The 14327-nt window shown below is 41.6% G+C and overlaps 1 protein-coding gene across 1 annotated transcript in view; it reads right to left on the minus strand.

Moving 5' to 3' along the window:
* Positions 1 to 13695, minus strand: part of SNX6 (sorting nexin 6) — a gene marked incomplete at its 5' end in the record, with an annotated part of 42414 nt that extends 28719 nt beyond the window's left edge. The window contains one exon of the mRNA XM_085301815.1: positions 13669 to 13695. Coding sequence (XP_085157941.1) covers positions 13669 to 13695 — 27 coding nt within the window. The remainder of the gene's footprint in view (positions 1 to 13668) is intronic.
* Positions 13696 to 14327: the final 632 nt, after the last annotated feature.

The following is a 14327-nucleotide window of genomic DNA, read 5'->3' on the forward strand; positions in this document are numbered from 1 at the left end:
GCGCGCGCGGCCCTGCGGGCGCCTCTGAGCCGCGCCTGCTCCGCGCAGCGAGCGCAAAACCTGCGCGAAGGCAAACTGCAGGGCCGGGCGCCGTGTGTGCTCCGACCTTCGGCCGTGGGGAAGTCATTGCCCTGGGGCTGACGCGCTCTTCGGTTCGTGATCCCAGCGAACRAGGGGCTTCAGCACTTCAACACTGGTGCTGTCATGGGCACACACTCAGACAGACAAGGAAATTAATCCAATTGCAAATTAATCTCACAACAAGTGATTGAATCAACTCCACGACCATCAGCTTGGCCATCAATTATGGCCAAGTCCGTAGTTACAGAAGCACTGGTGGGACAGACCGCTGTTTCCAGCAATGCACTAGGGATTTAGGTGGGCCTAAGCTGGTCAGGAACCACCCCCTGAGCAATCTTACTCATGTGGCCTCAAGATAAATGATGAGAAAGCTTTCTGAGCTCTTTACTGCTTAAAGTGTGCTTAGAATTCTGAAAATGAAAATTATCTCTTGGTACATTTTTATCCTATGGTTGCAGAAAGATGCCTTTGAACATTTTTTTACAAATAATTACAAAGGTTGCTTTTTAAACAATCTTCATATGCACGGTCAATTTTTGTATTGTTCATGTACTCAGTCAATTTTTGTGTTGATACAGATACGTGCCACATCATTCAAAGCACTGACTTACTACTTAGGTCAAGAGAAGTAAAAAATTTTCACAAGACACCRTGAAGAGTATTTAAATACTGACCTATCATACTGAAGGGGTACAGATGAAAGAAATTGATTTTTATGGGTCTACCTACATGCCTTCTCATCCTCTTCTGTTCATCATCTRTGCTCAGCACTGTATTAGCACTCTGCCTAACAAAGATCTGTTCTTCTCGAAAAACAAAGATCAATGACAGGCTGACCTTGTTTTTTTACAGTTGCTRTATTTTTGTAGGACCAAAGAACCCTAGTCAAAGGGTTGTTGTGCAAAGGCTTTACAAATAATAAAAGTACAATTCCCTGTGCCAAAGGCCTGAGGATTCCAGCTGGATGTGTCAGGAAGATCAACTAAAGCACATATGCACAAATATGGTTATCTGGTTTTCCCGTTTGGCTCTGGAAGCAGTTCAGTCACTTTTGTGAAAGCATGGAGGCTAGTAAGGTATATATTCCAATACAACAGTAGTACTTTGGCTCTAGGGGTATTCTGAACTAAATGACACCAAAATTGCTTAGCAGCAATATCTGTGATACTCWTCTTTTGTCCTCTCCTAATCAACCTATCCCAGCCCTGTGTCCTACTTTTGTCCCTATGCCCTACTTTTGTCCCCATGCTCCTCCCCACTGTTTGAGCAATGCTTGCCACTGCCACTCACTGTTTGTGCTTCAGCAATGGGGAGAGTGAAGTTGACAGCATATTCTTCTTTTCCAACAAGGATCCGACAAGCAAAGTCGGATCCTTTACCAGAACTGGAATGGGGAGTTGAATGTATGTTTCTATCTGCCACAAGGACATCCTAGTTACTAGGCTAGTAGGTTAAAGAAGAGCACCAACTTTTCTAGTGGTATTTTGTCAAGACTCAATTTAATAAGCCTACTGTGAGGCTGAAGTATCACATCATGTTTCCTTAGACAGCAGAACTTAACCCACTTGAGGAGGTTCTGTCTTGGCTGTTTGCACACTCTCCCCTATGTCCACATAACAATAATAAACCAGGTGAATGAACTAAATATAACCTAGCAAAAGTGAAATTACATTTGTAGCTGAAACAATCTGACAGCTCTCTGGTAAGATCCCATTCCCCTCTTCCTTCTCCACRCACCTTGACATCTGCTTTACACCAGCTCTGATCCTCAACAGTCTCTGACTTCAATCAATCTGTCTAACTAGCAGAAAAATTACRGTGAAAAAAGGAAGGGAAAAATCTTTTGACAGGTGGGTTGCATTGGCACAGATAAGATGTATATCCCCAAAGGGGGATGTAGGAGTGGGAAGTCAAACAAAAAGGAGATAGGGCCAGAAGGACAGTGAGCTGTTAAGTGAGATCCGCTGTAAATTCCTTTTTCAATACAAAAGGTTTTTTAGTAAGTCACCTATTCTAGGACAGTCAACTTCAAATGTGTCTGGCTTGCAATAGTATTTTCTCCTCAGTTCTTGTAACTTGATTAATATTCAGGAGCTATGGATGAGCTACACTTACAGTGCTTCTTTTGTATGTGCTTGTAAAGAATAATTCTGGAGCTTAAATTATTAAAAGGTCATCTTCCTAAAACTCGTGCGTACATAATGCAACATTTCTTCACCTGCCTGCCTACCAGTGGGGGAGTCCTGTTTGCTTTGTGCAGATATATTTATTTACAGGCACATGCCTGTACAAGCATAGCTGAAGTCCACCGGATAGCAGGATGCTCTGTATGAATGACACAGAGTGTCAAAGTCTATTAGCAGAGAAAGCAGCCATTCAGGGAGTTAATGCCTTTAGCTGAACCAGGCGTGAGGACTGGAATTTGCTGGAAAGCCCAGGTGAAGGCTGGAAAGCCCCAAGAATCTCAGCAAGGACAGTGGGACATACCGTGACCAGGAGGGAATTGCCTCACAACTGTTACATTGGTGCTTTACCGTAAGCATCCCCATGCAAAACTATAGCTCTGTACCTTGAGATCTGAAATACTTGATATTTGCAAAGACTGATGACTTTTCAGTTTTGGAAGTGTCCATTTCTAAAACTGATTTAAAGATTCTCTAAAACTCCTCAAACTTGTGGGAGAAGATAGTGTCTTTCTTTTTTTCCAAGCTCCATTTCCCATTTCCTTCCCTCTACCTTTACCACTCTTTAATACCTGACCACAGGTCAGGAAGGCTGAACGCCACTCTTTTATAGCCCTTCAGGTCTTTATATGAGACAGGCACATGCCAAGAGGATCAACCTTTCACAACTGCAACTGGGACTCAAAAGCAAGTAGGCAGMAAAATGCCAGCCATGCAGACAGCAGCAACTAGCAGTGCAGAGGCAACCCTAGCAGTGGGATTTCAACGGAAACATGTATATGACGAGCCTGTATATACCGTAGTGATGAAAATGAACACTAGGGGTGACCCCAGTACTGAAGTTTTCCCTAGGGAGGGAGAGGAAAAGACTAGTGTATCTCTAGGTTATACTAGTAATTCTCCTCTCAGGTGTTTTGGAGCTGTACATATTTGGTAAAAGTATCTGTTTGATAAACATAGTCTGTGAGTTCTCAAATTACATCTTAAGGATTTATTCCTCTTGCCAGCAACACCTCTTTTGCTGCAGGCCATGCGCCAATCAATTCAGCCACTCATAATTATTGTGTTTATCTCATTTTTCCTATTTGTTTTTATCCACATTTTTTCCAGCCTGATACTCTATTTTATTTTGTCTCGATTTTAGCAGCTAAACTCATGAGGACAAAGATGATGGTTATTCTGAGTTTATAGAGCTGTAAGTAGAACGAGGAGCTGATCCTGTGCAGATTAAGAAACTGCTGCATTATTGTAACACATAGGTCTAAGAACACAGTTTAAAGATATTCACGTGCAAAGATTTCTAATGTCAGTAGATGGTGCTATATACATATTTTTAGGAACACTTTTGGCCAAGAATGATCCACTTAACCAATAACATGTTTTATTTGTGTTTGAGAGACACAGGCATTAAATATCATATCCTTGGAAACCTAGAAGCCACACGGTTTAAGAAATGTTTGGCTTTTATTGGGAATCACTGCAGAGCTCTGCAGACTTGCCACTCCTTGGCATCATGCCATATAGTACTACTTGTGTGAGTCAGTGAATGCAAGGGTTTGATGTATGCAAGTGCTCTAGTTCTGTTATTTTCTTTAGCTGACTGATATATTTAAAAAATGTGTGAGAAACTATTCTTACTGCACTGGCCTCCCTTGACTTCTCTCATTAAACTTAATTGCTATCAATTTCCTTCAAACAACTTCATATACTGTTCATGTGGAGCTCAAATACATCTTGCAAAGAAACCGTGGACATCTGGACCAGCTTGCTTGTATCTCAAAGCCAGATGATGCCTCTTTCATTTCATCTTTCAGATGATAACATCCCTTTACTCCCTTACATACTTCATTTAGATTTTGCCTACTGCTGCTAACTAAAACTGTGTTTAGGTACCATATTATTAAAGCTATATTGCAAGGCTCTTTTGTGTCAGAGTGGAAAATTATATTGAAAAAAAGGCAACTCAGTAATATTTAACCTTTTATTTCCATGAAAAGCTAGAACTTTTAAAGGTTATATTTTATTAAAGGTGAGGGAGGAAAAAGGCTTTAAAATCTTACTATAAAGCCAATCTCAAAAGCTCCATTTTCAATGAAGGCTTTTTACTAGCTATAGAGATAGATACTTTTGACCAAAAAATAACCTCAAACTGATCATGTTCCTTTAGGGGCACAAGGAGGATGTGACCTGTAGCATTAAAGGAACAGATAGAAAAAATTATATACAACATTCAAGAGAAGAACAGGAAATACAGCTTAGTACAGGAAGTGCCTACTAACTTCTAACCGCTCTGAAGAACAGTAAATTCCATCCAAAAAAGATCTGCTTCTGAAGCATAATGGGGCCATATGCAAATAATAAGGATGTGTGGGTTTCTCTTTAGACTGCAGGGATCCTGAAAAGGCTCACTGTGGAGTTTCAAACATCCTGGCCTCTTTACGCCAGATGCTCTATGTATGTATGCATGCATATACATAGCAATGCAATTCAGTACCCTTTTCCCCAGAAAGAATCTGATTTTTTTTCTTTAAAAAATTAATTTACATGGGCATTATAGAAGTATTCTCTCTTTGTGCTTGTCTGCCATGAATGACTTAATGCCTGCATACACCTGCACTGATGCAGCAAGTTGCAGTATCAAAAGGCTCATTTTCCACAAGAGCCATGAATTGATATTAATAAGCTGTAGAGGGAAGAATATATTATCCAATAAACAGAGGTAAAATCACTTATTCTGGACCCTGAACTCCTCTGAAAGCCTTTTTCTTCTTCAAATTGCATGCCACTATTAACTTAATCATCATTTTCTTATAGCCAATTGTGGGCAATTACTGCTGTATGCAAATGGGTGCACAATGAGGATCTTTCTCCTGTAGGAGATGCAGGAGTCTGTACCTCATATAGGATTGTCTAGGACTCTCATCATAAAGAGGCTCTTTTCTTCCCTGGTGCACAGTGATATGCAAAAATATTTACAAATAAAATCACAGAAAGAACAGTATTTCAGCTGCCTAGCCAGGATTTAAAGCATTTGAACTCAGGTCTTTTCCTAAGCTCCAGGCACTTTTCCTTTTCAAAAACAGCTAAAACACACAGCACTAAAGAGAATATTCTGAGGGAATCATTTCAGCTCATTCTTCCCAAATCTTGCTATGTCCTTAAGAGAAAGCCAGAATTTCTGACCCCACTTTGGGGCAGACTAAGGGTTTTACTTGCTCCTGGTACTGGCACCAAAAATATAAATTCTTTACRGCAGTCACTGTTCTACTAAAGTTTAAACAAACATCTGGTAACAGAAACAGAAAAAGGCTTTTGTTGACATCATGGCTGAAACGAGAACGATTTTATTCCCATGTCACATACGAGGTTTTTAATTTCAGAGCTGCTTGTTTTAATCCCTAGGGTATGGAGGGCAATGTGACTGCTTTGGGATATCAGCCTCACGGTAAAGAGTCTTAACTCTATCAGTCAGTAACTGCAATGACAGAAGCATTATGAGACTTCTCCTAGGTKGTTTTTTATCACTCTTTTCACACCCAGTGTGGATAAATTCGAGGTAAACATACCAGAAGCCCATTTATAGTAGTGCTTTCATTAGGGCTAGCACTCATGATATTTGTCAGGGCTAAGGAATAGTAAGAGTTTCAGGAAGAAAAACTCTATAAATAAGACCTTGTTGAAGAAAGTATGACCAAGAAGGATAAAAAGCAGATGATTTGCTAAAACTGACCTTGTACACGTCATTCCTCAAAGGCCAGCTCTGCCTCAGCAGGGCAGCACCAGGCAGGCTAGACAAAGCAGCACTTGTAATGTCTTGTCATTAGCACAATAATGGATATCAGGAAGGACTTCACAATGCAGCTTATTTTACCAAAATAGATTGAATGACACTCTCTGCTTAATTCAGTATATACCTGTTACTGTTGAAAAATCGCCCTTAGTTTTTGTCTTTTTTCCCTGTTTTCTTATTTCCCTTTCTCCTAATATTTTTGTTGTTTACTTTTCCATGTTTTTCCTCCTTTTTAATATTTAGTATTTTACTTCCTAATCTCTCATTCTCCTTTCAGCCGGCCTCTTTGTTTCACTTTGTTAGGCCCTCTCTTCCCATTCCTCATCTTTTTATCAGTCCTGCCTGAGAGAAATTGTCTGTTCTTTCCATCTCATCACAAAATACCATGTTGCCCCTCACTCCTAAGCCTTCAAGTCCTCGCTGTAATCAGCCCCAACTCATTCCATTTTTGTTTCTCTTCTTACCTTCAGTCTTACATTCAGGCTTCTGTTCTTCTAATGTACTCCTTACTGTTTTCTTGCTCACTTTTTATCTCATTTGAAGTCTGACAGGTAGCAAAACTCCTCTGAGTTCTCCCCTGAAAACCTGGGATATCTCCTAGCATGTGCTATGGATACTAGAAGTGTTAGAGCATCACTTGCAACATGAGAAAATACTATGATCACTAACCTGTTCTACTCAGGGCAATTTTCACAAGCTTGCCRAACACTAACGCGTGGCCTTTGTCTTCCTGGGCACATCAGGTGAGCCTGACCAGCCTAGCATCAAAAGACTCTCTAACCAAAGAGATCTCATTCAAAAGGATTAAAGACAAGACAAAAAAAATCATTTGCTATTTGTCATCTATGTTTTAGCAGAAAAATGGCTGTTTGATAGATGCCATCAACTAGCATTAAAACAACAATCAGCTGAGGCATTATCTAAAGGCCAAGGTGGCTCTTCAAACATTACAATGTGTGACTCAAAAGCAGAGCTGCTTCCATCTCCAGGTGAACCTGTTGTGACTTTCATAGGACAGCAGCAGCTGACCTGAGGTGCATCCCATGTCTCTCTCACAGTGTCAAATGCCTGTTTGCCCAGTAGAGCCCAAATAATAATAATAATAAAAAGCACACTATATTCAAATGTATTCCTTTCCATATGTTATCTTCACAGACAGGGGCCTTAGGATTGATGTGAGGATTAGTCAGAAGAAAAATAATCCAGCCTGTCTAACATCCTCTAATAATCCGGCCACATAGACATTGACTGGCTAAGCATATCATCCCCTGGGTTCCCTTTTCCTGGCTTCACAACTGTGCAGATACTTATTATTTCTAAACAGTGTTGGGTTAGCCAGTTGCAATAAAAGACATGGGTAAAGATGCAGCCATGCAGAGCACTCCATGTTAGGCTTCACTGCAGCTTTATGTCCAGCTGTCCGCTTTTGAGTTTACATCTCCTGAGACAGCTTGACTTGACCAGTGATGCTCACACTGCAAAACAGCCAAGCTGTGGAGGGTGACTRTAATAGCTGCACTGGATAGCTCCGTGCAACCAGCAGCGCTCAAGCTCCAGCCCATGCCTCCAGACAGGCCAGCTCTGTCTGATTCGTCACGCCGTCTCTCTGTATCGGGGGGACAGTGAATGTGAACCAGCCATAGAGCAGAGTTTGGATTAAGCCAGTCAAAGGGTATGGTAGTGCTGGGGAAGGAGGGAGTCCTGCCTTCCCYCTCCGACAGCTCTCTCTTGTCTGAGCACTGCCAAAATTCAGCCCCATGGGCAGACACATCAGGCAGCTGATCCAGCTTACCTGCTTTTATAAAGGATCAGTTTTCAGATGGATCACTTGTGCCAACACAATAGGAACACAGGGAGATTAGGAAGGACAGAACTGCAGTTTTCAGCAGCAGTACAGTTTTTAATTGGCTTCTACCAATCAGGAGATGTCTCGGGGCATTACTAATGGATTATTTCAATCTGCACAGGAGCAAAGATGAGCCCGCAGGTGCATTGCAGCCAAGCACCCTGCTGTGTAAACCCCATGGAGTGCCGGCTCCTGCGGCTCTGCCACGCTCCACTAGCGGACACACAGCACACGCCGGCAGAGGGGGCTTCTGCAGCTCCCTGAGGCACTGGCAAGTCTTGGTACCATTCTTCACGGTGCTTAAACTGGTCTGACACTGGGCGCTCTGACTGACTGACAAAAGGGATGACTCTGCTCCCTCTCCCACCAAAAAAGGGACAGTTTTCCTTTGGATCTGTGATTCATTCCAAGCCCTGGCAGCCTTGCTGTCACTGCTGCCTGCCCAAGGGAGGGTGAGGAACGCACACCAGGGTGAAAGCAGCGAGCTGCTCCACTGCCCTTTTCCATGCCAACCTGCGGTTAGATGAGACTGAACCTGTGGTGAAACAGCACCAGGAAGACTGAGACAAGTGTGTTCTTGTGGGCCTGGCTGTGGAGGGTGAGACTGTTCCCTCATTGCTCTTTCCGTACCACCAAAATAGATTAGATCACCCACACTTGGCCCTGCCCTTTGCTCAAAGGTGTAGACACACTTCATGACAATGTATGGCTCCTGTACCACAAGGAAAATGCATGTGTGTCTCACGCTGTGGTGTTTTAGTGTAGGACGTTGTAATTCAATGACAGACAGGCCCTGCTGCAGCAGATCCAGCGAATGCACCGAGTGCAAAGTAGGCTGGGATAGCCTGCGTGAGCCTACGTCACCACGGAGGTCTGCACAAAGCACGGCCGGCTGCAGGGAACAAAAGCACTTGTCCATCAGCCTCTCTGCCAGCTAAGGGTGATTTTTTCCTTTTAAACTCCCAGCCAACATCGCTAAGCCAGCACGACTTTATGATGTTGACCAGGCCTGGTTATAATCTGGAATGAAGGCCTTTGGAATAGCATTTAGCTCTCCATTAACACTTTCTTATTGCAATAGTCTCACAATCAAGGCAAAGATAATATGATACCATGAGAGATTATATCTTTGTAGGCAGAAATTAGAACTGTAATTTTGTACTCAYGAGCAAACAAGTCTTGTGTTGCAACGTGGAGGACTAAAGTGTTCAGTGTCTGAGACAAAGACCTGTAATGCGTGCAGTCAGAAAAGAGAACTATTTCTAAGTTCATGAGTGGGTCCTGGATCAGGTCTTGAGAGAAAAGCTGAACACAGTTAAGACTGTCTTTTGTCCCAGCTGTTCAGTGTATGTGGGGGGAGGGAGAACTGAGAGCGCTGGTGCTCTCAATTCTGTTTTCTTGTTCTACATCTATTCCTTCTGACTTACAGATTTTTGCATCTGAGTGGGTGGATCTGGTGGTGAACAGCTGAATCAATGTCAGTGAGAATTTTAGACGTGGCCAAAGGGAATGCCGGGCCACATGAGTGGCTCTAGGAATGGGAGCCAGGCAACGAGAAACAGCATAGCAAACGCTTCCACTCCTCCCGCTGGGAGCAAGGTTTCTCCTTCTCAAAGTATAAAAGAATTCAAAACATTAGTTGGGTTTTGGAAATGTCAGTTGTATTATGGCAACTACTCTGTTCAGATCTGCCTACAACTATCACCTTAACTGTGATATTGTAGGGCCAAATCATGCTGATACATGGGATAACGTAGGCACCAAAAATTCTTTCATCAAGGCAGTATTTGACTCCTTGCAAGATGCAGGGGGCTCCATGTCCTGTTTATTGCTGCTGAGTTCCCGCGCCTCTCTGTTAGCTCAGATGTGGCTTTCTGCCGGCATGGTAGGTAGGCACTGGGCAGGTTCACAGAGAAATAGCTCTCAGGAGCAGAGGAGGGAGCTGTGCCTTGGGGCTGGTGAATGTGCACTAGTGGGGAAAATCTTTAATCTCATCTAAGCCAGGGRAAAAAAAAGGAATTATTCAGACCCTCTTCTAGAATGGGTTCCTTGCACTTTTTGCACTAAGACTGTTAAAGACAGCTTTGGCAGTTTAATATAAGGACCTGCAAAATGGAGCTACAAAAGAAACAAAGACCCTTAATAATTTTGAGAATTATTTCAGGCAGATTACCCACATAAGCAAGACAGGAATGCACCTTCTTCCACTCAGCTCTTCTGTTAGTGCATATCAAAGTTTTTCCATTGAAGTGAATTGAGCTTTGTGGATTACATGAATTTGGGATCATCATGTACAATTTACTGGCTCTAGTCATTTAATAATACTCTACCATGGGAGATCTCTTACCTCAGCTTCTTTATACAAAACACGAAGGACTCACAGTTTCACTTCACTGTATTTTGCTCTAGTCCCCACCTCCTCAAAAAAATCCTTTTGTTATTTCTCACTTGAGGAGGCAGCTTTGACTAAGTGGCTGAATAAGACCTTCAGATCTAGCAAACCTGCAGTGCTGCTCGTTTCCCACCATTTAAGGCAATGCTATTCCTGGAATTTGCACTTTGAAATCTCCCCACCCATAGGATCAGCACTTCAGGACGAAGGTGGGCACCAGAGCAAATCCAAATTACAAATGCACCCAACTAGAAGTTTTAGGTTAAATTTCACCTTCCACATCTCATGTAAAAACATTTCCTGGTTGCATTTCTTTTTTCATATCTCTACACAGTCTCCCCAGTGTAGCACTGAAGACAGAGTTCCAGGGATACATGTAGCCAATGGATTCCCCTTCTAGTTTGCRCTGACCTTTCTTAGCTCTGGACTTAAAAGTTGTTGTCCTGTTTCCCAGTCATTTTCCAGAGCAAAATCAGCTCTCAGCCACCAACAGCTAAGGCTTTTGCCTGATCATGACTACTTTGAATACTAGAATGTACATGAATTTCAGCTCCACAAGACACCCGTGTGTTGGGGGAGTACAAAGCTGTATCAAATACTGCAAGCACAAGCGAACTGAGTCAGTACCCGTGGCACATGCCTACGGAAAGTACAGCAAAAGGTGCTGTATTCGTGGTTCACTAGGTGATGCTCTTCCCTATGCAGTGATTCTGAACCAATGCCCTCAAGTACAGCGGGCCTTCCAGATTAACCATAAAYTGTCCTGCGTGCTTCTGATGTGGTTGTGTGTGACATATGTAAACTTTGTGATGAGCTAAGGCAAACAGCAGGAACAAGTAACGTTCAGTTAGGTTCAGCAAGGTTCTTTGTTAAATCTGCACAACATGATGAGCTCAAGCCTTCTCCTAGGATTCCAGCAGTTCTTCAAAACCCCTCCTGTGTGGGTCACATCTGGTTCTGAAGCTAAAACTCACACTGAGGCTAAAATGTGTTTTAAGGACATGCAACATCACAGCTTAKTCTGAAGTGCTGTCAACAGTTGATTCATATTGGGCAGCAAGGCTATTGTGGAGGGCACTACGGCAAAAGAGCAGCATGCCCCAGACTTGGCTAAAAGCTTCAATGCTAATAGAATTTGTGATTGTCACTTTCAATCAAGTTGATAACTATTTTCCTATTTTCCTTGCATTTCTGAGACACTGTTTGTAATTTTCAATAGAACATTACAAAATCACTTAATCCTTTCCAATTCTTACACATTTTTATTTTGAATAAAGTACCACGTATCTGGGAAGTTATTTACTAATAATAAAAATACCAATCTCTTAAAATTTAGATAATTTCAAGAAAGGGAAAGCCCAAGCACGTAAGTCTGTACTGAACAATAATCATGGTTTTAGGACACATTTGAAAAATGCATAATAAAAGATAAAGACAAATCTAGAAATAGAATAAAAATACTCATTTATCAATAATAAATCATTCCAGAATTATGTGATAAATTTATTTGATAAGGTGATTGCCTGTTTTTTTACAGAGAGACAGGCACGAGACCTAATTTTGCTGGACCACATGAAAGTACTTTATATAACACTACATAGTAAAATATTAATTAAAATAAAGATCCAGACATACATGAACTGTAAAGCATATAAGAAACTGACTGAAGAGTTCTCTGTCAAGAGAGAGGAGAATTATTAATGGAATTTCCTAGTTTCACTTTTGGAACAATCTTATTTAATCTTTTCATTAATGACCTTGGCACAAAAAGTAGAAATTAAATGAGCTAATGAAATTTGCTGACAACACAAAGCTGGAAGATACTATTGATGCAGAAGAGGATTGGATTATCATACAGGAAGATCTTCATGACCTTGAGGACTCAGTAACAGAAATAGGATGAAATTTAATAGTAAATAATGCAAAGTCATGATCTCAGGGACCAAAAGAAATTTCTATAAGCATGTAGAAAGAGCAGAGCAAGAGAAAGAAGCAGATGTATCACTCAGTCGCATGATATATAGTGAAGTGGAAGAAGGTATAGGTTCCTAAGATGAAGAGAAAGGAATGCATTAATATCTTCRTAACATACATGATAAGGCCCAGTCAAACATGTTCAGGAAAGATTAATTCAAASTAGGCTATGTACCAAGAAATGTTGCTAGGAGAATTAAGGGAATGGGAAAGCTTATCTTACAAGAAAGATCTTGGTGTGAAGAAATGAAGGCTTAGGAAAATAATATAACATCAGAGGGATAAATAAAAGGGAAAGAGGAAACTATTCAAAATGAAGAACAGTACAGGTACAAAATAAAATATCTAAGAATATATTTAGGGTGGAATTAAAATAAGACTTCAAAACACCAAAGCAGGGTTCTGGAACATGGTCTCAATAGGAACAATAGAGAGAAAAATCTACCTAATTTTAAGATAAGCTAGCTAAGTTTGAAAAATAAAGGGGACTGTATGGCTTCATGGTTGGCAATAGCAGGTGGTTGGAATGGATGCCCCAACTGGTGGCTACTGGTTCTCCATTCCCTGCCAGCCAGAACTGCCACAGAAAAATGATGTGCCAGCTTTCACATGCACAGCATGCTGTCCTGATGTGTGACGTCTCTGCTTACTGCAGCTTTGGAGCTCTGTGGTCAGAGTTGCAAAGACATTTTAGGTGTTGTGGTACCTTGCATGGGCTGGAACATATGGAGAGGAAGTCTTCCTCCGGCTGTGGCAGCTCTATGCATCAGCAAGGCACAAGACCAACAAATTTCCCCGTGGAAAGAAGAGAACATGATAGCTTTGGCCAGTTCAGTAGAGTCCACTCTGAAAGCCCTGGCAACATGGATAGTGCTGCATTTGCAGTGGGAATAGTTTTTTATTGGAATAGCTTACAGGGACTCCTCTCCTGCTTTCCAAACTATGAGTTCATGGAAGTACTTCCTGATATATCATCATTGCAGCTTAGGCTGAGACAAATACACTCAGCTGTAAGCAAATACAGTGACTTAAAGATGATTTCTGCAGGAAATAAAGACATAGTGACATTATTTCGTAAAATAAAAATTAAATTAAAATTCTTCTGACAACTGAACGTGATTCTTCAGAAAAGTCATCAGGCATATTAAAGAGATGTACTAAACAGATGAATAAAGTGAGCAAGGCATCTGTTATATGTGGAGATGTTTATGGTATAATCACTAAGAGCTGAATCTGCAAAGTGCAGAGTGAGCTGGATGTGATGATACATCATCACCATGATGATATATCATCAGACATTACCATGTGGGACTTCTAGATGTCTGTTCCCCAGGCTTTAACTAGTGGCTCCTTAATATTGGTACAATTCGGGAGGCAGGAACCAGGCAAAAAGGATACTTACCAGTAACCAGTGGTCTTCAAGACGTAAGGTTCATGCTGCGTTCAATGTGAGGGTGACTGAGTGGGTGACTTCTGTACCTTAGCAGTGTCAGAGGATGAGTTCTGGCCATCAGGCGAGGCTGACACACAGGCATATGGGTGAAAGCCCCAACCTGCAATCCAAAGAGAAACAGGAGTACTGAAAACTGGTTCGGGCACAGACCTGTGCATTAGAAACACATCTAGATGGAAGAAGACACTGAATTGAGGCCTCTTTTTTAATGGATGTATTTTCTGTTTTTTTTTTCTTATGATTTTATTTAAAAAAAGATGGGGAGCATGCATCCATTTTTTAATTAAAATGGCAACAAGACATGGGCTGTGCAATGTCTGTGCTGAATTCAGTGCTGCCAGTGTTAGTCTTGTTTGAAGAATGCTTACCGCCCTGGCCACCTGGGAGACTCAGACAGCGTGTGGCTCACAAATGGACCTTGATGTCAAAGTTGTTTTCTGAACTCGGCCTGAGTTTACAAAGATGAGGTGGGTTTTTATACTCACACAGAATGCAAGCAGACAGAAAACAGATGCTGAGCCAAAAGGGTCGTAATAGCTAGAAATGGCTGTATGAAAAGACTGCAGCATTTATCATTGCATTTCATGCATTTAAAAGTGAGCCCTATC

The sequence above is a fragment of the Rhea americana genome, unplaced genomic scaffold, assembly GCF_003343005.1.
Source record: "Rhea americana isolate MKP2758 unplaced genomic scaffold, rheAme1 scaffold_18, whole genome shotgun sequence".
Lineage (NCBI taxonomy): Eukaryota > Metazoa > Chordata > Aves > Rheiformes > Rheidae > Rhea > Rhea americana.